At 38.1% G+C, this 27,845-nt stretch overlaps 2 protein-coding genes across 15 annotated transcripts; one reads left to right on the plus strand and one right to left on the minus strand.

Moving 5' to 3' along the window:
* The first annotated feature begins 9,728 nt into the window (after positions 1 to 9,728).
* Positions 9,729 to 11,826, plus strand: LOC141623916 (putative sarcosine oxidase). 4 transcript variants are annotated; one of them, XM_074440073.1, is made up of 2 exons: positions 9,729 to 9,827; positions 10,354 to 11,826. In XM_074440073.1, the coding sequence occupies exon 2, from the start codon at positions 10,376 to 10,378 to the stop codon at positions 11,633 to 11,635; it is 1,260 nt and encodes a 419-aa protein (XP_074296174.1). In that variant the 5' UTR covers positions 9,729 to 9,827; positions 10,354 to 10,375; the 3' UTR covers positions 11,636 to 11,826. The 4 variants fall into 4 exon arrangements, with proteins under 4 accessions (XP_074296174.1, XP_074296177.1, XP_074296175.1 ...); XM_074440076.1 differs by having other exon boundaries at positions 9,741 to 9,827; positions 10,363 to 11,826; XM_074440074.1 differs by having other exon boundaries at positions 9,749 to 9,859.
* A 234-nt stretch (positions 11,827 to 12,060) lies between these two features.
* LOC141623914 (uncharacterized) lies at positions 12,061 to 25,631 on the minus strand. Of its 11 annotated transcripts, none has more exons than XM_074440068.1 (10): positions 25,503 to 25,631; positions 25,283 to 25,388; positions 24,647 to 25,022; positions 18,604 to 24,492; positions 17,190 to 18,072; positions 16,418 to 17,094; positions 15,519 to 15,660; positions 15,337 to 15,418; positions 15,128 to 15,252; positions 12,061 to 12,555 (listed from the first exon to the last, which is right to left on the minus strand). In XM_074440068.1, exons 4-9 carry the CDS (start codon positions 24,271 to 24,273, stop codon positions 15,150 to 15,152), a joined length of 7,557 nt encoding a protein of 2,518 aa, XP_074296169.1. In that variant the 5' UTR covers positions 24,274 to 24,492; positions 24,647 to 25,022; positions 25,283 to 25,388; positions 25,503 to 25,631; the 3' UTR covers positions 12,061 to 12,555; positions 15,128 to 15,149. The 11 variants fall into 11 exon arrangements, with proteins under 11 accessions (XP_074296169.1, XP_074296165.1, XP_074296163.1 ...); XM_074440064.1 differs by having other exon boundaries at positions 12,061 to 12,529; positions 18,604 to 24,503; positions 25,503 to 25,626; XM_074440062.1 differs by having other exon boundaries at positions 18,604 to 24,503; positions 25,503 to 25,626.
* Between the last annotated feature and the right edge of the window lie 2,214 nt (positions 25,632 to 27,845).

Genomic DNA, 27,845 nt, shown 5'->3' on the forward strand with positions numbered 1-27,845 from the left:
CTCATAAATATAAATTGTTCTTATTTAAGGAATTTATTAACTTGTATCAGTATACAATTAATTAACTTTACTAATAAGGGCATCATCCTCTAGGTGTGACCTTAAGGGATCAACTGATCACCACCGTCCTAGGACAGTAACGTCAAACTCTAGCAAGCCAATCGTTACCGATTAATGTTGATCAGTTGACTATATAATTTATCATCCCTTTCGTATTCTTATTATGAGATTTATTTATGATATTAAATCATGTGATCGCACTATTGTTGAGGACACATATTCCAACAGAGAGGAAGTTCCCAATTCACGCCTACGGATTCTTGAGTCCTAAGGCGTTCTCTGTGCAAAAAAACAGAATTTCATATGAAGAGCAATTCAATAGTATTGTTCGTCGGTTGATATCAACCAAAAAACTGTGGCTTACCCCCTACAATGAGAATATGCATGTATACTACGTGATTATTGTAATAAATCACGATTCCATAAATTTATTATTAACATGCTTACATGCGTGTAAATTAACTAATTAACAGTTCAATGTCCCAAATTGAATAGGAAGCATTAGGTGCTACTGGCAATCCAAGTGGAAACAAAAACAGTATACTGGATTGACTCTCGCAAAGGCAAACCCTCTGACAGTATAGTAAAGATGATAACTGAATAAGTTTACAACCTTTAATAATGTCATTTGCTATTGTATGACTTGAGCCATATATATGCAAATAATAATGGCATGTGTGTATTTTGAAGCAAAAAGAAGATTATGTCCATTTGAGAAATATGAAAGCAACACTTATCCCAATCTTATCACGTCATTAGTAAGTGTATTCTTAATAATTACTCGTATCATTTAATTTATGTTTATGCGAGAGGTTGATTATCTAATTCAGTTGATTTGTGTGTGATTTATATAATAGTCTCCTAAAGCACCAGACGACAAACAATGCGCCTTTTACGTTTGTCTGTCCATGTGGGAGATTATCAACGAAAATTATTCTACCATTCCGATACGGGTTAGTGTGATTTAAAAACTATTTCAGACGTAAATTGAGTTCAATTCTGTATACTTCTATGTATTATATCTATTTTGATTATGTATATTTTGAATTGTAGTTTCCACTAATACTCAACAAAACCCCAGAATATTCGCCAGAGGACATCACCCAGTTGAGAAATATGTGGGCCAATTATGTTGTTTCATTAGCGGAGTCTCAATAGTTTGCTCATGCTTTATGTACGTGTGTATATATAGAGCCATTGTGTATGGCTTCTTTTGTTTTTTTGAGGAAGTTGTGTTTTGGTTTTTGATCATCCTGTTTGTACTGTTTTTAAACTGGGTTTAATTGATCATGGGGTGTAATATTTTGATGCAGGATTGAATTTTTGTAGTGCACAGGTGCTGGAATGCTATTTTTCAGCAGCTGCTGAAAAAATAGCATTTCAGCAGCTGCTAGAACAAGCTCAAACAATTTTTTTTTTTAAAAAAAATAATAATTAAAAACGATAACGGTTAAAAACAACCCGTTGTAAATAATTATTTGACAACGGTTTTATTTCGATAAATAAACGTTGACATATTTTTCCTCCCATTGAAACCGTAAAAAATGTAAGGTAACGAACGATAACTGTTGTCGAATTCAAAACTTTTACAACGGTTTATTTAAGCAGAACCATTGTCAAAGTTTTAACAACAAAAATAGATAACGGTTACATACCGTTGTCAATAGATAAATATAACAACGGTTTTGCGCACAATAAAGTCGTTAAATTTTGACATTCAATTAAATAAGATAACGAAATGAACCATTATCATATATAATATTTAACAACGGTTTTGGAACCACTAAACCATTGTCAATAGTAAACTAGGACAACGGAATTGAAACTGTTATTAAGATTTAATAACGGTTTCTTAAAAGTATGCCCGTTGCCATAAACATATTTAACAACAGTTTTATAACGGTTCTTGAGTTGTGATAACGATATTATAGATCCGTTATTGATGTTATAAAACGGTCGCATGTTTGTACAACCGTGATATATATTTAACAACCGTCTTTGCAATAACGGTTCCGTATTTCTATTTAATAACGGTAATTGCATTATCTGACCGTTATTGAAGGTTTTATTTGGCGTAGTGAATTAGAGTAGTTTTGGCATTTTACGTAAATCGTCATTTAATAAGTCGGGAAATAAAAAAAACGATGTTCGGGGTAACAGTACGGGGGTGATTGGGGAATACATGAAAGTTTGGGGGTTATTTGTAAAAACGCAAATACTAGGTGGTAATTTATAAAAAAATCGCAAATACATGGTGGTTATTTGTAATTTTTCCTAATATTAATAAGTTGTAATAATAATAATAATAATAATACGCAATACGATATACGATATACTATACATGTATACATATACTAATACCATACTAACTACCTTATATACTCCACCCTCCCACCTTATCCATTTGTAATCTCACAAAATCCACCACACATCTTAAGAGAGAAAAGAGGAGATGAGAGGAAGAGAAAAGAGAAGGAGAATTCTGTCCCTCCGCCACGAGTTCGTAACGTAAGACCGTCTCACACTAGTTATATATTATTTTAATTGACCCGCCTCGACCTTGGACCCACCGTGTGACCCACCGTGACTGACTTTGACCGCCATTGACCACCCTAGCTCGGTTTGACCGAGTAGATCTAGCATTATGGTCGTTTTGTGTATTGTTTTGGGTAGGGTTTTTGACCCATAAATCGTGACTGACCTAGGGGCGGCTAGGGCAGTGGTTGTTGGGGGTTGTGAGGGGAGTTGTGTGGTGGTCCGTGGTGGTGGTTTGGGTGGTTGTGGTGGCGGGAAAAAGGGGGTAAAGGAGGGTGTGCGGGTGGATGTCGGGTTTGTTGTTGTTTGTGTCGTGGTGGCGGCAACACATGCGTGGTGGTCGGCTGCTGGGTCCACTGTGGTCAGGGGGACCACGGTGGTGGCAGGCGGCAGCAAGGTGGCGGTAGAGTGTTGTTGCTGCTTGTTGTTGCTTGTTGTTGCTTGTTGTTGGGTGTTGTTGCTTGTTGTTGTTGTTGTTGTTGTTGTTGTTGTTGTTGTTGTTGTTGTTGTTGTTGTTGTTGTTGTTGTTGTTGTTGTTGTTGTTGTTGTTGTTGTTGTCGGGGTGGTGAACCCGTGTGGTGGCTCGAGTAGTGGCCGGAGTGAGGTAGGTCATGGTGGTGTGAAGGGTGGTAGGTTGTGGTGTATTTGAGTCGGGTTTTGGGCTAGATCTTAAGACGGGTTTTTATTTAATTAGATTAATTAGTAATTGGATTAGTTAGTAATTATATTTAATTATCGTAATTAGGTGCCGACTTTATGAAGGAGCATATTTGTATCCTGGTGCTTTATTGTTTAGCGGGATTTGCTGAAAGGTAGGTTTATCCTACTCAGTTCCAATATTATGTCTAATTGTTAAATGAGTCATTTGTCATTCATTTGCATTGAATGAGTCGGTAATTGACATGTTATACGGTATCTTGCATTTATTACATTGTCTTTTCTATCGGAGGACTTGGTGGCTTACTTGTTGTTATGGAGACATCAGGAGGTTGGGAGACCGTCTCACGCTCTGGTCGCCTCTTGGAGTTTTCCACTCCAAGAGGGATGTGCACATTAATGGCTAGAGTTATGGAGGGACTCGTGTGGTTGAGATACGACGTCTGGCAGGGGATCCGGTTGGCTTCCGGACCCGGTACGTCTGAGCGTGTCCCGGTACCTGTTTGTGGTTGTTGGTATGTCTGGGCGTGTCCCGGTACCAGTGTGGTTGTCGGTATGTGCAGTGTAAACAATAGGGCTTGTTAGGAAATTCAAAAAGAATCCTGACAAATTCCCAACACACCTTGGAATGCAATTATTTTCAGTAATTTGGTAAAAATAGTAAATGAACCTCTAAAATGCTGAATTTTGGTTAAAATTTAGTCCTAATGATGAACTAACACTGTGCCAAATTTCAGGATTTTACATGTTGTCTAAATAATTTTAATAAATTAAAGAACTCAGACTAACAAGCACAATTTCTGAAGAATTTGCCTGACTGAAACAGAAGTGATTTCTGAGATAAATTTTGGATAAATGAGGGGTATAATCATCAAACTAATAACCACAGCAAGCACAGGAGATTAGCTTAACAATTTGAGAATCTAAACTTGACACGACCACAGCAAGCAGAAGCTATGACAAATTCAGACACAATGTGACTCAAACAAACCACAACAAGTACAGGATTGTCGAAGACACACCACCAGGTACTTAATCAGTATCTAAGCAATCACAAGACACTATTAAGCCTGACTTATAACCAAGATTCGCTAAATTTGATAAGATTTTGAATTGTTGAGAGAAATCTCAGGGTTTTTCATTCATAAAAGTCTGATGTCCTTATATAGGCCTCTCCTTGTCTTTAGGTTACAATTAAACCCTAGATATCTCATCCAAGGGCCATGAAATGTTCTTAGGAAGCAAACAAACATAAGGAAATATTTTACAAACGGATACAAAGTGAAAATAAGTAAACTGAAGTGAAAACAAAAGGCAATTACCGGTGAAAGTGACAGGTTGTTGCATTGGGCAGTTGGCTACTTTGGCCGCTTGTATAAAGACTGGTTGAGGCCTTAACTTGCTCTAGGTGATATCTGAAAATGTATAGGACAAGGCCAAGGTTCTTTCAAAGACAGTCTTCAAAGGCTTAACCAGAAATGGAAAGTTGCTTTATGCTTTATGCTTTTCCCGTCCCAATTGCAGCTTGGCTTCAGTTTAATTTATGTGGATGGCAATGGTCTTCTGGCCTGGTTCCTTGGGTTGATTAGGACTTAATTGAAAAGAGATTCAGCTAGCCAGGGTGGCTGCTGCTGGTGCTGGCTTGGTTGATTTATAGAAATAGGACTGATGTTGGCTTGGTCTCTGTTGCAGTGGCATGGCTTGTAGCCTGTCATGGCTAGGCCATTACCTGGTAAAATTAGGCCATTGCTTGGCAACTGGAGGCCATTGCTAGGCTGAGCTTGGTAATTACTCAAAAAGTTAAGGCCGTGGTCCTTAGCTCCTGCTGCAACCCCCCTTCTTCAAAAGGGCTTGACCTCAAGCCGGTATTTTCTTCTTCCTCTGAGTCATAGTAGGGACTGAGGTCACCTATGTTGAATGTTCCATGTACCCCATACTCACCAGGTAGATCAATCTTATAAGCATTGGCTCCAATCTTTTCAATGACCTCAAAAGGTCCATCATCTCTAGGCATTAATTTGTTTCCCTTTTTCCTGGAAACCTCTCCTTCCTTAGGTGCAGCCATACCAAGTCCCCTACCTCAAATTCCTTTTTCTTCCTAGGGACCTTGGATTGTTTCTTGTATTGTTAATTGGATTTCTCAATTTGGTTTCTCACATACTCATGCAGCTTCAACATTTGTTCAGCTCTTTTCTTGGCATCTCAATTTACCTCTTCTCTTGGCACAGAAGATAGGTCAACAGGAATGAGAGGGTTCATCCCATAGACAACATCAAAAGGGTTGTGTCTTGTGGCAGATGAAGGTTCTCTATTGAATGCAAACGCTGCCTGTGCTAGCTTTAAATCCCAGTCCTTTAATGACTTGCTAACTATGCACCTTAGAATTCTTCAAAGAGTCTTGTTTGTGACCTCTGTTTGGCCATCAGTTTGTGGATGATGGGATGTGCTAAATAAGAGCCTGGTTTTCAAGAACCTCCACAGTGTCTTCCAAAAATAACTCATGAATTTGGTGTCCCTGTCTGACATAATAGTCTTTGAAATCCCATGCAGCATCACAATTTCTTTCAAATACAGTTCAGCTACACTTGCTGCATCCTCAGTTTTCTTGCAGATAATAAAATAGGCCATTTTGCTGAACCTATCAACTACCACCATAACTGAATCCTTTCCCTGGTAGTTCTTGGGAGAGCAACAATGAAGTCCATGCTCACATCCTCCCAAGGTTTCTCAGGGACTGGTAAAGGAGTGTAGGGTCATGCTTCAAATGAGCTCTTGGCTTTTTGGCAAACTGAACATCTCCTTAGAATCAATTGAATATCTCCCATCATCCTAGGCTAGTAAAATTGATCTTCTAAGATATCCAGGGTTTTCTGGACCCTAAAGTGGCATCCTAAGCCCCCTGAATGAACTTCTTTGATTAACAGGTCCCTGTATGACCTCTTTAGAACACATAACTTGTTCACATGGAATAGGAATCCCTCCTAAAGCAGATATTTCTTTCTCTGAGCTGGACCACCCTCAGTTTGATGGATCCATTCCTCGGAAAAATCAGGATCATCTTTGTACAGCTCCTTCATAAATTCAAATCCCATGACTCTTTGCTCAATGACTGTCAGTAGTGAATGTCTCCTTGACAGTGCATCAGCAACAACATTAAGCTTGCCCTCTTTATATTTGCTTGAAAAGGTGAAGGACTGTAGGAACTCAACCCATTTAGCATGCCTGTGACTGAGCTTATGCTGGCTGTTGATGAATCTCAGAGCTTTATGGTCTGAGTGCAGCACAAATGGCTTTGGTTTCAAATAATGGCTCCAATGCATCACAGATCTTATTATGGCATAAAACTCCTTATCATATGTGGAAAATTTTAGCTTGGCACCATTTAATTTCTCACTGAAATATGCCACAGGCTTTTGGCACTGAATCAGGACTGCTCCAATCCCAACACCACTGGCATCACACTCTACTTCAAACAGTTGATCAAAATCAGACAGTTTGAGAATATGAGTTTTACACATCAACTTCTTAACCATTTCAAAGGACTGTTCAGCACTCTCAATCCACTGAAATTCTCCTTTCTTCATGCACTCAGTGATAGGTGCAACAACTGAACTGAAATTTCTGATAAATCTTCTATAAAATGAAGCCAGTCCATGGAATCCCCTTACCTCAGTAATTGTTTTAGGAATTGGCCATGATTGTGTAGTTGTTATCTTCTCCTGATCAACATAAATTAACCTCCCAGATACAATGTAGCCCAGAAATGCTACCTCTTCAACCATGAAGATGCACTTCTCCAATTTACCAAACAATTTTTGCTCCCTGAGAATCCTGAATACGGCTTCAAGATGTTTGATGTGCTCAGATGGATTGTTGTTGTAAACCGGGATATCATCAAAGTATACTACTACAAACTTGCCCAAACATGGCCTCATCACTTCACTCATCAATCTCATGAATGTGCTGGGTGCATTTGACAGGCCAAATGGCATCACAAGCCACTCATAGAGCCCATGCTTTGTTTTAAATGTAGTTGGAAAAAAACCCCAGATTACCCGTCACTATTCCCTATTATCTTTGTAGTGATGGTTACCACAGTTTGGTTTGTGTATTGGATTGTGTATTTGTGATTTCCTATCTTGGTTATGCATTTGACTGGCCCCGTTTATTGTTTTCAAAACTGTGGTGATCCATTCGGGGATGGTGAGCAGTTGGTTTAGCAGGTAATGGTTGTGGATGTAGCACGCGGGTTATGGATGGGGCCGAGTCATCACCTTGTGTTTAGCTAGCTTCCGTTGTTGCTTAAATTTTAGTTTCTTTCGGTTGTTTTGAAGTTGTAACAGTTTTGGTTTAACTTTGAGTTGTATTTGATTAAACAATTTTGTACTTTAATAAATGTTCTTTGATGGTCTATTTGATATACTTTACCTCGGGCAACCGAGATGGTAGCACCTTGATATTCTATGGTGGTTTTGGTAAGGCACCTTGGTGTATTGGGGTGTAACAATAATTAAATAATTAAGATGCAAAGAGTATTTATTTTTTTCGATTTTCATTATTCTACGGAAAATTTAACAGAGTGACTGAAGTCTTTAACTGGAAAAATTAATAGTTCAAGTTCTTAACTGAAAAATTTCTAATAATTATGGTCCTTCTCTTAGCCTTTACTCGATAAGAAAGCTCTCGGTGAATAATTTGGGAAATTCGTGTTATAGTTGTATGCCCCAATAGGTGCATGGAAAGTCATACGAGTATTGTACTGGACTTTTATCAATCAAAATCCAGTCAAAACTGGGCAGTATTAGCACAGGTCGATTTATCCCAATTAAAATCGTGTTTGTTACGTATCAACAATTTTCTTTTTTTTTTTTTACGTCGGATCATCTTTTACATGTCCAACACCAAAAAGTTATGCAAAGTGTCTACCTAAAAGAACAATCAACGCAATATAGTTCTTTGGAGAGTAATAATTATCACACAAATCGACCAAAATATAGGTATATGTTTGATATTAAGTCCCTTTGAAGCAACAATTTCAAGATAAATATTCAGAAATTATTTTTAGATATTACCCGGGCAACGACCGGGCATGAAATCTAGTTATATACTTAAAACTAGACCTGTCAAACGGGTCGGGTCATACAGATCACGGGGCGAGTTAGGGTCGACATACGGGTCAGAAAAAAGTTTATAACGCCTTTTTTTTACGATTTTTTTAATCAAATTAAATATTTTTTTTTAAAAGTAAAACCTATTTAAAATTAGTATTTTAATCATATTCCATGTTTAAATTAATTATATTGACATAATTATAAAAATAAAGTGTTTTTAATAATTATTTTATTATAAAATATTATAAAATATATTTTTTAATTGAGTATGTAATTTTAAGTATTAAAAAAAATAATTTTTTAATTATTATTTTGAATATAATATAAAATATTAATATTTTAATAAAATTCCTTATTTACCTTTGACCCAACGGGTCAATCCGTACGGGTCGGGTCTCGACGTTAATATAACGGGTCATTTTGGGTTCGGGTCGACCGGATCGCCGGATCGAAATTTGCGGGTCTTGATCCTGGAAAAACGAGTTGGGCCGAGTCGGGTCAGGATTTGACAGGTCTACTTAAAACTGTAACTACGAAGTAGTTTAAGGAATACAAATTTTTAAGAGAGATGATCTTTCATTAATGTTATTGAGAGACCTCTCCATAAGAGGTAAACTTATTATTTTTATCTTTTTCTTTTTAGTTAGTCTGTCATTAATGTAGTGAGAAACGGTCTCTCATAAAACCTACCGGGAAAGCCAAGATGAAGAAAATTGTCGATGATACCTGCAAGGGTGGAGTCTAGTGATTAAAACATGGATATAAGTATACAACTCTTAATGGGTCTCGGGTTCAAGCCTCTTTACGAGCAATTTTGTAGAGTATTTATGACCTTGAACTATGGCTCATAGACTTGGAGTCATTCACCCTCGGATAGCTAACTTAGAGCATCCACAATGGTAAGCTAGTTGCTACTAGCTTACCTTTGTCACATCAACTTTTTAAGCCACAACAATTTCAAGCTACAATTTGCTCCAATGGTTAAGCTAATTTACTTGTAGCTTAATTGAACTCACTTAACACACCCTCTATTTTTCTATTGGCTACATTCTTCAGAGGACCATTTGAAATTCTTACTAGCTACTAATAATTTCTTAAACTCAATTAAGCTAGTTTTATAGAGTCTTTCCGATGGTTAAACAAATAAAATAAATCTTTTTATTTAAGTAGTCCTTTTAAATAACCATGGAGATCTTTCTTAACGTATATGATTTCTGATTATCACGTATATTCGGGGGTTTATCTGAAGGTAGCGGCTACAACACAACGACTAGTATGGTCTATAAAATAGACATCCTGGAAACAAAGTGGAAAGTGAGGTTGATTAGGTGTGCAAATAATCAAATATGTGTGTACTCTGTATGAAATACTATCTATTATCAAGTTGATCACACTTTTGGTTTCTAATTTCTAATAATAACTCATCAGCTTTGAAGCCTCGACTCCTCCGCTGAAACGCAACAAGTAAGCTGCACATTCACTCCTCCATTTCCTCGGTAACTTTACTTTTGTTTGCTTTATTAATTTGTAACTTCTATTTGGACACTACAAGCACGCCCACACTTGATTTTATTACTTCAAAAACATGAATACTATGTCGCGTCCAACACTTGCAACAAAGTTAGAGTAACATACATTCATACAAGTGTGATGGTGATTTGATAAGGGTGCTCAAGTAAAATCATCATATTCGACTCTACGTTACTCCCTCCGTCTCGGTCATTTATTTACCTATTACATTTATGAGTGTCTCATTTATTCGTTTACCTTTCTATATTAGGAATATTTCCAAATAACCTATTGTCCACTTGTCCCTCAATAATTCCATCCACAAATGGTCTCCTCCCCTCTCCTTGTCTTTGTGCCAAAATCAAAGGTAAACAAATGATCATGACGGAGTGAGAGTATCATTTTGGGTGTTAAGAGTCTGTTAGTGTGTGTGTGTGTGTCATGTACTGAATTGCCTGAGACTAAATGTTGAGTTTATTAGGGAAATCAGAAGAGGTATAGAGATGGGAAGCAGCAAAGGGCCTGAAAATGAGTTTGAGGTAATAGTGATCGGGGCGGGAATCATGGGGAGTTGTAGTGCGTACGAGGCATCCAAAAGGGGCTGTTCCACCCTCCTCCTCGACCAGTTCGACTTGCTTCACAATAGGGGTTCCTCCCATGGCGAGTCCCGCACCATCCGAATAACCTACCCGGAGCCTTACTACTCCTCCATGGTCCTCCAGTCGTCGCGCCTTTGGGAGGAAGCCCAGTCCCAAGTTGGGTACAAGGTCTTGTACCCCACCCACCAGCTCGACATTGGGCTATCCGCTGACCTGTCTCTCCAGGCTGTCATCAGTAGCTGCCGTTCTACTTCTGTTGGTTTTCGAGTACTTAACTCTTCTGAGGTGGCACAGGAGTTCGGTGGTGGAGTGGTGCTGCCAGAGGACTGGATTGGGGTGGTGAGCGAGGGAGCAGGTGTTATTAAGCCCACTAAAGCCGTCTCTATGTTTCAAACCCTTGCCTTCCGTAATGGGGCTGTCCTGAAAGACAACAGAAAAGTTACTGGCATTCGAAGAAGCAGCACTAATGGAGGTTTAGTGGTGTCTACGCAATCCGGGGAGATGTTCTACTGTAAAAAATGTGTGGTCACTGCTGGGTCATGGATGAAGAAACTTGTAAAGGATGTTACCGGGCGTGATATTCCCATAGAACCCTTGGAGACAACCATCTGTTACTGGAAGATAAAAAAAGGCCATGACAAGGACTACTCCATTGGTGGAGGTTTTCCCACATTTGCCGGGTATGGATTCCCCTACATATACGGCACCCCTTCTTTAGAGTATCCAGGCTTGATCAAGGTGGCCGTGCATGGGGGACGCCCCTGTGACCCTGATAAACGGACTTGGACACCAGAAACAGAACTGATGGATCTATTGAGGAAGTGGGTGTGCGAAAGGTTTGGGGGCCGTGTTGAGCATGAAGGCCCTGTGTCAACTCAGTCATGCATGTACTCCATGACTCCAGACGAGGATTACGTGATAGACTTCTTGGGAGAGGAGTTTGGGGAGGATGTGGTGATTGCGGGTGGGTTCTCAGGACACGGCTTCAAGATGGGACCAGTGATAGGCAAAATTGTGATCGAGTTGGTACTTGACGGGCATGCCGAAGGAGTAGAGATGGGCTACTTCAAGCTAGCCAGGTTTGACCAAAATCCTAAAGGTAACGTCAAGGGATTTGGAGAGCAAGTTGGGCTTTCATCCCAACCCTGTGCGCATAGTGAGTAGTGATATCTGTTCACGCTACAAACCCCGTTTCTACTGTGGCAGATTGTGGTGTGAGCAACTTAGAAATACTCTGTTTTAGTTTGTTGACAATTTCATATTTCCAGAGTTTGATACCTGAACACTTGATTCGTGTCCTTGCATTTTTCTATTTTTATGAAGAAACTGAAAGTTAATACTGAGAATTAATTTTAGACCCTTTCTCACTAATTTCGCTGTATGAAGGCTAGAGCAGTCAAAAGATACACTTGCTGTGTGACCCATTTGGCGGTTTCATCAAAACATAGTAATGGTATAAAGGGCAAAGAACCAAGGAGCTGCCGAAGCAGCATCACAAGTACTACACCTGCTTTGTAGCCAAAGCATAAACATAAACAACCGTTTCCTAAAAAAAAAAGAAATACTTAAGTAGACGCCCATGCACCACGTTTTGAGAGGTCGAACCAAAAAATAACACATCGTTTATTTCCCAATAAAAGCGAGGGTATTACAGCAATTCACAAAATCAATGAATCAAAGATCAAAGGTGCTATCTAAATTCTTTTGTACACTGTGTAAAGTTCAGGCCTATATTGGCTACATCTGCAAATTCACAACCTCGAAGAGCAATTATAAAGAATCCCTCGATGATCGTATCAAACTGCTTTCTTGTTCAATGTGTGTGAGATCAACCAAAATAAAACTTCGGTGAGAGTCCCAGTATGCTCAACGATATTTGAGAAGTATAATGAGGTTACCGGTTAAAAGGTACTCCGTAGTAGCAAGGAACTGAGCTTGTGAGCTACATATGAAAACAAACTACCCATATCAGGCAAGTTGTAACCATGCACCCACTCCTTTCTCAACCTGATTAATTTGTCAAATCTGCACCTTAACTAAAACAAAGGTTTCCGTCACCTACGAATGCGCACAAATTTGACAACCTGATTATTTCCATCACAAAGAGAGTCAGCATAAATTCACAACTGGCCAAAAAAACAGTGAACCAAATATCATCCACAAATGGCCCGTATGCAGATGTAAGGGAGAAAAATAATATGCTATATGAACCCTCCGTCTCTCCCATATCAGGTCATATAATCACAACTGTGAGTGAAGCAAGAACTTTACACAAGGCAAATAGCAATGACAGTTAATACCAAATAAGATACTTTTGGGTATTTAATTCATAATAACCATACCAAACTTTCCATGTTCACTGTTAAGACTACACAGTAAGTAATAGTTGACCATGTCAATTCATCACATATGTTTTTAAACTAAACCAAACAGATCAATTGGGAAGTTTGTTGCCACTTCATCACATCAATTGTCAACTTAAACCACAATATGTACAAGAATATATTGGAACAACATTCTTGCACTCTCAGCATCGGGGAATGCCTTGAAAAAGGTGAGAGGGTTATTATGGTGTGCTAAAATATAGGCCGTAAGGAAAAAAAACTAGCTCACGTAAGGTGCCATCCAAACAGATTCTTTCAAGTTATTTTTGAACACAAATTTACACATCTGTACATAACAAATAGCCTGGGCACTAATACATTGATACTGTGTGATACGAAAGTTGTGCGGAAGCGGTTTCAAAGGATAAAGAACAATAATGATAAAAGGGATATTTGCTTCAAAATCTGTCTTGAAATCGAAACAATGGGATATTTGCGCGATCTAGACCTATAGATCGAACAATGGTGATTGAATCGCAAGACCTATTGCTATCAATCGGGTTAGAGTTTGAAACGCGTCAAACAATAACAGTTTCGGAACAAACGCGTCGATCCTATGTTTCGTAACTTGCAAACACAAACAAAGCAACAACTTTGATTTTAATTCAATATCATAATCTACGTATAAAACAATAAAATTGACTCCCTATTTATACTAAACCGACTTGCTAAACAAGGCAAACCTACCTAAAACACTACCTAAATTTCACCCACATTTGCCTAAATCGACTCTAATTGTCTTTCCTAAAGCTAATACAATTAGCTTACTTATTCTAATTGGAATTAGAAAATAAATAAAATGTAATAATCTAACTAGGAAATAAACTAGCCCTAATGGTTTATGAAAAACCTTTATTTTGTATCATACTCCCTTTCTTCAAAAGAATCGTCCCGATTCTTAGAACCATGAAATCCACCGGGATCGAATACAATCCTAGCAAATTCAGATGCAAAATTGACTAAGAACATGAAGTTATTCGTGAAAATCATTGCTCTCCTTTTCAGCTCGTTGTTTTCAATGCAGCCTTCAAGCTTATCCATCTTTTCCCATATGAGCTCGTGCCTCTCTCACCCCACCACCCTCCTTGCACAAGTCTTGAAATTCTACCACGAACCACTTCAATTTTACATTCAAATTTCGCCCCTTCAAGAATTCTTCCAAGCTTGTCTTCTTGATGATTATCAAGAGAAGAAATAACAAATATTGTAACTTGAAGATCAATAACTTCCACTAGCTCCTCCTCATCATAATCGTCGTCAAAAATAGGAGGTGATGTTGGATCAAACTTAACATTCTCCTCGTAGGTGCTTTGTCTTGAACACTCCCGACATGTCTTCTTTTTTTTGCCCCTTTTTTTTTCGGATGAACAGTACCACGCGTGAACAGTAACTTTTTTTTTTTTTTTGTAAGCGTCACGCCTTGAATAACAAGTTACTAGAAACTTGTTCCTGAGATGCAAAACCGATTAACACTCAAGCTACCTGCTTGATTTTAACCCTTGAACTCCAATCACAATCAGAAATTCAACTAACAACTTGGCTTTGACACGCCTAGGACCGTCTAGATTTAAGGAAATCAAGAGCCGAAGCTCTGATACCACTTATGATACGAAAGTTGTGCGGAAGCGGTTTCAAAGGATAAAGAACAATAATGATAAAAGGGATATTTGCTTCAAAATCTGTCTTGAAATCGAAACAATGGGATATTTGCGCGATCTAGACCTATAGATCGAACAATGGTGATTGAATCGCAAGACCTATTGCTATCAATCGGGTTAGAGTTTGAAACGCGTCAAACAATAACAGTTTCGGAACGAAACGCGTCGATCCTATGTTTACAGAACTTGCAAACACAAACAAAGCAACAACTTTGATTTTAATTCAATATCATAATCTACGTATAAAACAATAAAATTGACTCCCTATTTATACTAAACCGACTTGCTAAACAAGGCAAACCTACCTAAAACACTACCTAAATTTCACCCACATTTGCCTAAATCGACTCTAATTGTCTTTCCTAAAGCTAATACAATTAGCTTACTTATTCTAATTGGAATTAGAAAATAAATAAAATGTAATAATCTAACTAGGAAATAAACTAGCCCTAATGGTTTATGAAAAACCTTTATTTTGTATCACTGTGGCCCAGGCGGCACAAGGGAAAGGGTGTAATTCAGAAAACAGTGATGTTTGGTAAAAGAAGAAAGGTAATGATCTCCAACAACTTTTTTCTGAAAGAAAGGACAAATGACAGGAAAGTTTATATTACCATGCACAAAGCTTGAGCTCCATCAAATCATAATTGAGGCGAGCATTGCATGCAACAATACCCAGTAAAACATGATCCCAAGGCGGAAAGCAGGCTGGCGCATCAATGCACGGTCACAAGAAACCCTGTCCAGCAGCAGATAATGAATCAGAATCCAACCCTAAAAAACATCTTGAAGTGCTGCATACAAAAAACAACAAGAAACTCACCATAAACCATCCATCATGTCGCTGACAGGCCTTGTGAATTTTGGGACAAACCTCGACATTGTTAGCGACTTGAAACCATGGACTGTAAGAGAGATTGAGCAATGAAGGATACCAAGTGCAATCAGCAAGGGTTGTCTACATGAGCTGCATAAATAAAATAATAATATGGGATTTAAAAAAACCTTTATCATCATCTTCATCCTCAAATCTACCAGAAGTTCCTGCATCGGTATCAATAGCTATGGTAACTTGGTCACTATTTGCTTTACGCCAATTCCGGACTTGAGAAGTGGACGAAGCTACAGGTGCAGTCCATTTGTTTGCCTGCATGAAATGCATCACATCTTTACAATTCAAAGATTGCAGCCTTTCTGATTTTGAAAGGTTTAAAATAAGCGAAACTGCCATTGAAATGAATCGCCTGATAATAAGATAGCATCCATTCAGAAGTTTACTTAAAAAGATGCACAAGAGATGGAATAACAACTTTCTTACCTGAGTAAATTAAGCTGCTAATCTGAGTTCACTTTGTGTTTGTTTAAGAAATGTTTTTATGATTACAAAAAGCTCATCATAGATATTTTGATTAAAAAAAAATTCAACATTTCTACTCCATTTGATTTTAGTCTTTAAAAGTTAATAGCGTTATCTTGTACAATAAGAATATGTTTTCGCAATTCATCAGCTTGATATCCCAGTCTCGAAGTTATTTTCGGTCCAACATAGCACAACTTATGATTCATTGAGCATGGAAGCAAACATATCATAACTTATGATTCATTGAGCATGGAAGCGCAGAAAAATAAGTGGGATACTTTATATGCTTCTCAATCAATTTACTCAAACACTTCATACTATCCAGGCTTCTTCTCCATATCTACTCCTCTAACTTTTCTTTGCGTCCCCTTGTCCATTCTCGCTATGCGTTTCTATTTAAATGAACTGATTTAATAACAGGCAATGCATTTTCGTTTAAAAACCACTCTATGCAGTAGCCCAATTTTCAACACATCTCAAATCAGTATGCAAAATGTACTAATGCAAGTATGCAACAGCGTCCTATGATATTTGTGAAACATACCATTGGTTCAAGCTCAACGATTTCTGAGGTTCCTAACCCAGAAATCCCAGCACCTTGAAGTGAATTTAAATGTAGGTCCTTTTCATTTAGCGATAATTCCAGAGCTACTTTTCGCCGCGATAACTCATCCACCTTATTTCTTTCAGCTTGTAACAATGCATCCTTATTCTGTGCTGCTATCCGCGAGTCTTCCAATTCAGATATTATGGACGTGATGTCTTTTTGAAGGTTCTCCTTGCATTGAGCATAATTCTTACTAATATCATCGCCATCATGGGCGTCACGCATCAAAACGTGAGACAGGGTTATATCTAACCATGCCAAAAACTCGTGAAGATCAGCATAACTTTCCTCCTTCGACATCTTCGAAGCTTCTAAAGCATCGTTCGTGCATCTGGTGACCTCTTGCCTAAGAAAAGAAATTTCAGAATCACGGTCTTGTAACTGTGATTGAAGGCCTTCAATTTCCAAAAGGAGACCTTCAGACATTCGGTGCAGCTCATCAAATTTGCTCACAGTAATAGAGAGCTTTTTCGCAGCCTTGGCACGATAAGCTTCTACATGCTCCAACTCTGAGTTTTTTTGCTGCAACGTGCTTTCCAACTCCTCAACCTTGCTTTTCAGGGCTTCCATCTGATTCTCCTCTTCATCTAGTGCTTGCATCAGAGTCTCGATTTCTAAAAATGAAAAAAAAAAAGATAGGTCAATTTGTTGAAAAAACAAAGAGCGGTCCACAGTTCCAAAAGGCAGATCATGATTTAAATATAAAGACCTTGTTCTTTGGCAGCCACTATAGTAGTCATTGCCTTAACTTTCTTTCCTAACTCAATGGAACTGACATGTTCCTGCTGTAATTCTATTATCCTCTGCTCCAACAAGGTCTGTTCCTTCCCCATTGTTTCCGTCTTACTCTCCAATTCATGAGCATATTCATGAGCTGATCTCAAATCACGAAAATAATTTGCAGCAGTACTCTCAGCTTCTTTGATTTGACCAACAAGCTCCATACAGATCCGTTCCCTCTGGATATCCTTCTCCTGAAGCTCCTTCTGCAAATCCAGCACTATACTTCTCATTTCTTTAGTACGACTTTCTCTATCCTCGCTTTCAATGTGGACGAAATCTTTTACAGCCTCTATAAGAATTTCGGTAAGTGCTTTTATACATTCCTCAGATGAGGAAAGAGAAGACCCATCAAAGAATCCGCCCTCAAATGATGTCAATGACGGCAAGTTGACACTCAAATCTGCAGAAGCCAAACTCTGTCCGTTCAACTGGGCTTTTCTGTTCTTTATCTCAGTTATTGATCTGCAACATGCTTCATAAAGCAAAGATAAGCTTTTACGCAACACAGCTCCTTCCATATCTCGTTCATTCATGATTGATTCAAGATGAATCTTCTGACTTTTGACCAATTCCAAGGAGTTTCTTTGAGAGTCTACAACTCCCAACATGGTGGTAACAGCGTCAATGAACTGGTCCACTTCTGTTCTTAAAGACATAGAGCGGCTGTGAACTCTATCTTTAAATTCACCAATAGCTTCAGTTAACTGTTTAAGATGCTGCTCAGCAGCCTTAGAGATTTTAAATCCAATACTATCATCTACTTCATCTTGAACTTCATTGCTCAACATAGAATTTCTCGACCAGAAATCCTGAGACAACAAAACAGCAAGTTAAATTCCAGTAAGCTTACAGAGTTCGCCAAATGTCGAACAAAAGAAAGAGAGAAAAAAATCGAGAAAAAACACTGGGAATCAATTTAGGGCAAACCATCCCTATAAAACTCAAATCACATCACTACTGCATGGATAAGGCTGACAGTGGTTTAAGTATTATAGCTTCAGTCGCTAACAAAAGATGTTGTTTCATGTAGGATAGCTGCAGCCTGCAGTGCAAAATGAAAAACACTACCAGCTTAATGCAGCAGACAGCTCAATAATAAAATGTAAATTTCTACTTTTTTAAGGTGCAACACCACTAATCGTAGCTTCAGACGCTAGCAAAAGATGTTGTTTCATATGGGATAGCTGTGGTGCAAAAGGAAAGCCACTACCAGCTTCATGCAGCAGACAGCTCAAGAATAAACTGTAAATTTTCTGGTTTTTAGTACACCTATTAACCCCTGAACCCAACCTCCATCCCTCAGGGCAGAAATGACATCTTGCAAAGATAAAATGTGTTACCTTGAATCTTTTGTTCGCAGAAACCAAGCCACCATAATCTTTAGTAGCTACAAGTTGTGCACCAACACGTTCCAAGCAAGACTCAACACGAGCATTGACATCGTTCAGAAGCTCTAAACTTTTAGCAAATGCATCGTCTGCTACATTAGACACATCAAATAAGACTTTCCTCACCTCGCTGATACTGAATTTCAGCCTTTTCATCTCAGTAAGGTGAAGTTTCTGTTCATCAGAGAATTTCGTCAGATGAGAAAGGGCTTCAACTTTGGCAGAATCTGCAAGATCCCTTTCCCTTGAGAGAATAGAGATTTCATTATGGGTCCTGGCTAATTCTTCTTGCAAACCATCATTTCTCTCCTGTACTTCATTCAACTCAGCTAACAGAAGTTCAGCAGCCCTTTTGGATTTCCTTGCCTCCTGCTCGAAAGAAGCTGTGGTGGCATGAAGTTCAGAGCACATCTTTCCAATTCCCTCCAGCTTCAGCAGTGGATCATGAGCATCAACCTCAACACCAGTATCAAACTCACCTAGTTTATTGACAAGCATGCTCAAAGTATGTCCATTCTGCTGTAGATATTGCTCTGCTTCTAACAGACGATTTTTCAAGGATATGTTTTCGGCTTCAAATGCTTTACATGTTTCTATCTGAAGTGACAGGTCACTTATCTTTTGACCGCACTCCAAAAGAGAATTATCCCGAAGAATAATCTCAGATTTCAATCTATCTATTTCATTTGTTGCCTGTTCAATATTCTGTTTCAAACCATCTCTCTGTTGGACCAGTGACTTGCCTTTCCGAACTGCAAGATTTAGCTTCTCACGGAGAGACGCTGACTTCTGTTCTTCCTGATTCAGCAGTTCCTGAAGTTCATCCTTGTTATTATCTAATGTCTCAAGCTTAATCGCCATAGATTGAAACTTCTTGAAAAATTCATCTTTTTCTTCTCTAACACGTGCTACTTCATCTAAAGCCTCAGCAAGCTCTGTTCTTAGATCTGCTACATCCTGACCCTCAAGAACCGTGTTCCTCAATGTGGACTCATCCATATTGGCAACAGTGTTGATAGGAACATCCGCATTTTCCACCTCTCTCACTGTTACTGCATTTACATTATGTTCAGAGACACAGTCCTGGACAGCTTCCTTTGAAGCATGACTTACTGTTACAACTCCCCTGTCATGAGTCATGAGTTTCCTGATCAACTTTTCCAGGTATTCGACATCACTCACATTAGATGAACCATCTTCTGTCAGAGAATCTTGGAGTACCTCAAGAATCATTCCTTGTAATCTCCTCAACTCACTCTCTACCTGTTGAATATAATTATCATTTTTGAGCTTCTCTATCTGACTTCTCTGCAGCATTTCAATATCCTTTCGCAATCTATCAAGATCATGTTCATATTGGGTAACAGTATGCAAGGCTAGCTCATGATCGGAAGTCAAAGCCACTAAGTTACTTGAAAGAATCTCTTTATCATGAAGAACTTCTTGCAAAGAAGATTCAAATTCAGATATTCTTTTTTCTGAATCTTCCAATTGAGAAGACAATGACCCAGAATAATTTTCAAGGCTAAATATCTTCTGTTGACAAGACTTCATAGCTTCATCAGCTACTGACAATGCAGTGTCCTTCTCCTGAACAATTGCGTTGAGAGACATTTCTTGCTCAGATATCCTTCTCTGCGATTCGTCCAAATCACCTGAAAGCGACTCACAATAATCCTCAAGCTTTTCGATTTTCTGCTGTAGTGATCTCATGTGGTGGTCAGCCTCTGACAAGGCAGTTCCCAACCAGTGAATTCTTTCTTCTGGCTCCATGGATCGTATCTGCGGAGGTGTATTGATTCTATCCAAAATCTCCTCCCACCTCTGCACCAAAACATTTCTTTCCATCAATGATTGCTCCAGCATGTCATTTTGTTCAGCTAATTCATAAAACTTTGTTTGCAGCTCATCATATTGTCTCCTCAAATCATCCACAGGATTTAAGGTAGGTTGAACGTCTTCCTTTGCTCCATCCGTAGCAACAAGACCGGCATCTGAGTACGACCCTCCCCCGACAGAACTTATTTGGTCCCAATCGGCATGCATGAACGAATTACCAGCAGCAGACTTGGCTAGCCAATCAACCTTCTCAACAATGTCTTTAGAATGAAAATGATCAGGGAGATCAAGATCTTCCATGATCTCTTCAATTTTCTGAAGAGCAGAATCCTTCATCAGAAATGATTCTCTCAGTGCTGTAGCAGAGTTACGGATGTATGTGAGCTCAGACTCCAGAGCTTCCATTCGTTCACCAGCCTCAGAATAAGCCTTCAGTTTCTCTTCGATTTCAAGGATCCTAGAATCTTTCAAAAGTAACTCCTGTGAACATCTCTCCAACTCGTTAGACATCTCAGCCAGAGAATGTTTAAGACCGTCACGTTGAACCACCAAGCCTTTGCCTTTTGCGACAGCGATGCTGAGTTTTTCTCTAACAGAAGCAACTCGCTGCTCTGACTGCTCAAGTTCCTTATTTTTCTCGAGCAACTCTGTGTGGATAACATCACTAGCATTCTTCGCCTGGCTCAAGCTTTCTTTCAGAATAAGCATCTCATTCTGATTCTCAAGATTCAAAGTGTTCAGCTGCTCAATATTGTCTTGCATCTTAGCTAATTCAATCACCCTAGAGCTGCATTCTTCAGTCAATGAGCAGACCCGCTCTTCTGCCTCCTTAAATTTCTGCGTGAGCAACAAGACCGAGGACTGCAAAAGTACAAAAGGTGTGTTATCCAAATCCATATTGGTATTTTGTAACTTCAGTACTTCTTTGACATCCAATACAAGCTTCAATACTGCATCACTATCCAGACAATATTTGTTCAGTTCCTCAATCTCACTTGTTCTGTTCAACAAGTCAGAGTATAACTTTTTGTTTGATTCCTTCAGCTCGTGCAGGTCACCGACTAAACTGCCCACTTTTGAAACAACAACCTCATAGTAATCAGCTTCGAATGGATCATGTTGATTGCTATTCAATGGAAGAAACCCACTGTCATTTACGTGCTCGGGAGAGTTATCTAGCAATTTTACAAGATCAGCAGAAACCTTTTTCAACAAATCAAGGGCTAAACGACGTTCTTCATCTACACAATGGAGCTTCTCCGTTACTTGGGTATATAAAGAAGAAAGTGTTTCATAAGCTTCGACTTTTGATGTCAGTTTTTCAATTACTTCACAGGCAGCACAGAGAGAAAACAATAAGTGATCAAGAATAGCTGAGTCATTAGACTCACTTGGAGGAGGGTATTTATCTGCAGAACCAGTAAGAGCATCAAGCTTCTCAACTGCTGGATGAATCTGTGAAAGAGTGGATTTCCATACTCTCTCAACTGAATAAATATTCTGTTTCATTTCGCGTTGCAGAGTTTCAATTTCATCATAGACAGTCGAAACCACTCCATCAGAGCTGCTTCGTATTTCTTTCAGAAGAACCTGCATCTCACTGATTCTAGAACTACTGGTGGCCAACTTGTCATGGAGCTCAACATTTTGCAATTTTTGTGCCCCATATTCTCGGTTCAAGGCATCTAGAAGATTTTCAAGATGAATTTTGTTTGCTTCACTATCATGTGCATGCTGATTCATAGCTCCACAAAGAACTTCAAGCTCGATGTTCCTCACTTCAAGATTATTACATATTCCCTTCAATGATTCAATTTCAACCTCAAGCTCCCGACGAGAAACATCAGCTGCATTACACCGAATTTTTTCATCCAAGAAAAATGCATCCGCAAGTTCTACATGCTGAGCAAGTGTCTTAAGCACGCATCTTAAGTGGCTAATTTGTCCCTTTGCCACCAGATACGGATCAGAAGGAACCAGATTGTCAGTTGAGGGATTTATTTCAGGGTCTGGATTTTCAACGTTGACTTTTGATTCAAAAGCTTGAATCAGTTTTGAAACACCAGGAGTTGCATTTCTACTTATAGAGCGACTAAGGGTTACCGAGTGAGAATGCATTTCGTCTGTAGCATTTTCAAGTTTATGCATCAAATTCTCAGCTTCTTCCAAGCAACCCTTCATCACTACAACTCTAGTACCATCATGGAAACCTGGAGTCAGCTCATTAACTTCTATACTATCACAGACATCTTTAGGATCACGGATAATCGATGGAATCACAGTTTTAGCATCATCTTTAGCAGAAATTTGCTCAGAGCTGCAACCATCAGCTAATTTCGTATGGGCTACAGATCCCATTCCAGCAGATGAAATATGAATGTGCCGGCCATCAGCCTCAGATATCTTCGCTTTGTATATTTCCAAGCTGCTTTGAAGAATAATATTCTCCTCGGCCAGTTGTTCAATTTGAGACAATGCTTCTCCTAAATAAACTTCAAGCTGCCCGTTTTTCTGGTGCTGTATCAAAAAATTATCTTGAAAAACAACAAGCTCTACTGAAAGCCGTTCAATCTCCTCAATGACAGACTCGTCATGGTCTATCTGCTTCTTATGCTCACCATTCATAGCTGGAAGGCTTCTACTCAAATCATTATTTTCATGTTGCAATGGCATCAACTGATGCCTGCAATCTACCAAGTCATCTGAGAGCACCTCTTTGTCTTGAACAAGAACCAAATTTTCTTGGTGTTGTACCGACAGCTTATCTTGGAAATAAACAAGCTCTGCCGATAGCCGCTCAATCTCCTGAATAAGGAAATCCTCATGGTCCTTCTGCTTAATATGCTCCTCATTCATAGCTGCAAGGTTCCTGTTCACATCAGAATTTTCCTGTTGCAATGCCGTCAATTGAAGCCTGTAATCCACCAAGTCTCTTGAAAGCACTTGTTTCTCTTGAAAAAGAATCAAGTTTTCCTCCTCAAACTTTATCCTCTCATCAGTTGCAGAAGCAAGGTTTCCTTTCAATTCTTCAACTTCCTGATGTAAAGCAGCCAATTGAGTATTGCCATGGTCAGAGTCTGCAGAAACAATGGACAAGCGACTCATCACTTCATCCAATTTTATTCTAAGCTCGTGAACTGTAGCAGAAAATCCCATCGCTTCTTCCTTTGCAGAATGATATAGGTCCTGAAATTCCATTTTCTCACTGACAGCAGCCTCCAGCTCAGATCTACACTGAGAAAGCTCTGCAGCAAGGATTTTGTTATTTTGCTCAAGATTTACAAGGGATGTGCTAAGCACAGATGTTTCATCAAACACTAAACGGTGTTTGTGATCAGAACCGAGTTGTTGTTTATGCTGCTCGAGGAGTTGCAAGTGGAAAAAATCTTTTGAAACGTTTGAAAGATAAAGTTGCTCCTGGAGTGTCTGAGGAATATCAGCCGTAACAGTTTGGGACACATCAAGATTAACATGATCTGCTGTTTTCCTCGACTGTATCAGATATCTAAAATCACCTTCAGGCAGTTTCCTTAGCACCTCAGCAAGTTGAACCAGGTCAAAAGATTGCCTTTCTCGCCCTGAAGATATGTATTTCTCGTCAGCAGAATCTACAACGATCGGTTTAGACATACTTTCTGGATGTTCAACCTCAATATCAGTACAAGCCTCAGGCTGACGAGCATTTTCACATTCAATAGAACCTTTCCTATCTGAATCAGTTTGATTTTCATCCTCAAGATTTGCTTGTTGATCAGGCACCCTCTCATTTGATAACCCGGCCATCACATCAAATCCTAGGTGATTTACATTAGAAGGATTATCTGTAAAAGCTTCAGCAGGCACACCAATTGTCTCAACAGGAACAGAATCCTCGAGTATATTATGATTTATTTCAGAATCACTGATGCCAACAGAAGACACGTCAAAGCCCCGCTCAGATACTGTCAACAGCTCCAGATTATCTTTCAGATCATGGTATGTCGGACCATAACTGTCGGCTTCCTGAATTGCCCCTACCCAGAAACAAACCAAAGAAAAATTATACATCAATTCACCTATAACTCGGAAATAGTAATAGTGACTTCAAGTTGACATGATATGATATGAGATGAAAATGACAAGGAAAGACGAGAATGAAGAGGAGAGAAGGTACAACCTACGTTTGATACCTGATCTGCCTCCTGCAGCCTCTCTGCTTCAGCAGCAACTGTAGAAGAGCCTATTTCAACTTGATGTTTATCCGTCTGACCATCCCCTTCAGCGGTGGGACCATGAGAGCTGATCTCTGGCACAACAAGCTCTGATCTTGGGTGATCAATATGACCATCCAAAACAGGTAAGTCAGCAGATGAGCCAGCAGAATGAGCCAAAACCTCCACAGCATCCTGGTGCGAGGGACGTGATTCAGAATGTTGTGAGGATTCGGCATTCAAGTTATCAACCACATTGAGGTCAGCATCCTTATGTTGAGATTGACTAGCGCCCTTCCCATCTTTCCCTTTACTATCCTTTTTCTTACGGTATTGCTGAAGCTGTGATAACGCGCAAAAGTCAAAGACGATCCAAAACCCGAAACTAAACCAAACAGTCACGTATCACACTACTCATATCAAGCCACCCTGATTCGTGGCAGACATAGAATGTCGGCAGGTACATGACTGTAAATCAGGTCTTGTTTGCTCATCTTTTTTACACGAAACTAAGTCAGAATGGGTTAATAGGATTGCTAATACTTTGCCACATACTGGAATAAAATAGAGAAATAATGAGGAAAAAGGAGAGAATAGGAAACCTTTTTGCGGCCGGCAGCGAGGAGATCGGTCCGATTGGATTTCTTATCCATTGCAGAATAACAATCAGTAACATTCGATCACACTCCCATTTAAAAGAAAAGAAACCTATGGAATCAATCAAAATGGGTAAAGTCAAATAGATACAAAACGCAATCGAAGAAATTGAATTGGACAAGGTAACAAAACAAAAAAAAAATAAGAGGGAAAGAGAAGGAAAACCTGTTAAAAATGAAAATGATGACAAGGAAGGAAGTAGGTGTGGTTAGGCCTTAGGGTATTATGGTGAAATTGTTGATTGAGTTGAGTAGAATTAGATCTGACGCAAACCCAATGTTAATATGCTGTTTTGTATGTTTGTTACGAGACCACACTACTTAAATGTGTGTGGGCTTCCATGGGGCTAGGGGAGGATCATTCATTTTCTACAGCCCAAATCAATCAATCAATATAATCAATATCATATATGTGAAATTAGGTCCTTTAACTTTTAATTGTAGCAATCAAGCCTCATCCCCCTACTACTAAGAGAATAAAAATTCTCTTAGTTTTCCCGCCTAAAGTGACTTTTTCTTAATTAGGCCTATTTTTCTGGATACTACTAACACAACAAGATTTGATGGATTATAAATTGTGGACCATATACGTAGCCCACTTTTTCTATCTCATCTATCAAAGTAAAAATTATTAATAGCCCATAATTTTGGACTCTACATGTCATATTATAAGCTAGATGAGTGAACTTGATTTCGTATAAATTTAAATTTATATTATATTTATATATTGCCTCTTTTGTAAGAAGTCATCAGTTATTTATTATGTAAATTTTTGTCTTAGTAATTTGGACTATTTTTTGAAGGATGTAAAAACATTTATGTATTTTCTATTAGAAATAAAAAAGTGAAAACATTATTTTAATATTTCGTAAATCGTTTTTTTCGGCGCGAGGAATAGTTTTTACTGCTTTTCGTTTTAAGGTCAATATGCGTTTTAATAAAGTTATACAACTAACTTAATAATTGTACTATTAATGTCATAAATTAGTTGCATGTAATGGTATAAAATTATTGTATTATTTTTAATAGTAAAAAAATAACTTAACTTAAAATGTCTTCTTATGGTAGTAGACTTTTTTTTCAACCTCTTATTAATATTATATTTAGTAGATTTATAACATTAAATTAAAAGTATACTTCATTTATGTAAATAATTTAATTGATAATATCTCTTTATAAAATGAATCTAAAAAGTATCGTGTTATAGCACGGGAACTACACTAGTAACTCTAACAAAAAGTGAAATTCAACCCCATTATTTGATTTTTCATGAAATTCCACCAAAATTTATTTTTATAATCCAATTAATCAAATATAAATTTAATTTTATAACTTTATAAATTTTATACAATCTATAAATTTTATACAATCCAAAATTTTTTATAATTTTACAATTTTAGACAATTTATTCTAAATGTAAGAATAGTTCATAAAATTGTGACACATTTTTATTTTGTTTAATATAGATGAATGTAAAATTATTCTTTAGATGAATAACTAAACTTATACTTCAAATTAAGAAGGTTAAAATTTGTAATTTTATGTATTATTAGTTGTATAATATAAATATAAAATGAATTTTTGTTGAAATTTAAGTGAAAAATAAAAATTGGGGTTGAATTTCACTTTTTGTTAAAGTTATGGGGCTTAATTGCTACAATTGAAAGTTAAGGGGCCTAATTTCACTATTAAACAAACTTAAGAGGATAAATTGCCACATTCGCGGATTGTTTAATAAGGTGATCTTTTATTACGAGACCAACCCATTAACTATCTTGTCCGTGTTAAGTCTTTCATTTCTGTTTGCTAAGTCACCCAATGTCATCACCCAATTTCTTCCTGCTACGGATTTAATGTCCAAGCTGCCAAACACGTTCATCCTTGATTTTGTCGCCATTATCTATCTTGTCCGTGTGATCCTGCTCCACGTCACCGCTGTCTATAGTTAGTCATTTCAATTTTCAAGTAAGTGTAAGTTCTTAACTTAAGACATTAAGTTTTAAAACAAACCTAGCAATTCTAGTTTCGAATTATAAAGCAAAGCTTTTTATGTTTTCAAACTAAATTTGGTAGTCATCAAGCTAAAAATGCTACTTCACAAAATAAAATAGTAGAACAACAAGTTTATAAGTTACAATAAATATTTGATTTTCATTGCAAAGTATAAAGTTTTCAAATTAAAACCGTAAGTTTGAAGTTAGAATAAGGTATGTGTTGGACATATTAGTTTAATTTAAAGTCCCCCAATTTTTCATTTTAAAACTCAAAGTTTTAACATCAAAATTGAATGTTTAAGTTAATACAAATTAGTTGCCATAAATTTGAATCCTAAGTTTTCAACTTATTAAAATATGGTACCTTTAAAATTGAAGTCCATAATTGGTGATCGGCGCCGCCGTTGTTGTTGTCGTTCTTCTTCTATTCGGCTAACTGATTGGTGCCACGAAGATGATTGAGTCGATGGCAGTAGAGGTAATGGACCGGCAAGGATAGCGAAGGTGGTGGAGGA

This window comes from Silene latifolia, chromosome X (genome assembly GCF_048544455.1).
Source record: "Silene latifolia isolate original U9 population chromosome X, ASM4854445v1, whole genome shotgun sequence".
Lineage (NCBI taxonomy): Eukaryota > Viridiplantae > Streptophyta > Magnoliopsida > Caryophyllales > Caryophyllaceae > Silene > Silene latifolia.

What these genes read in the sequence shown, in the direction of transcription:
- LOC141623916 (XM_074440073.1), top strand. Translation starts at nt 10,376, where the DNA reads ATGGGAAGCAGCAAAGGGCCTGAAAATGAGTTTGAGGTAATAGTGATC.
- LOC141623914 (XM_074440064.1), bottom strand. Translation starts at nt 25,333, where the DNA reads ATGGATAAGAAATCCAATCGGACCGATCTCCTCGCTGCCGGCCGCAAA. An exon ending in CTGCGAACAAAAGATTCAAG is followed by an intron (nt 18,073 to 18,603) that starts GTAACACATTTT and finishes TTGTTGTCTCAG; the next exon opens with GATTTCTGGTCGAGAAATTC. An exon ending in AGTGGCTGCCAAAGAACAAG is followed by an intron (nt 17,095 to 17,189) that starts GTCTTTATATTT and finishes TTTCATTTTTAG; the next exon opens with AAATCGAGACTCTGATGCAA.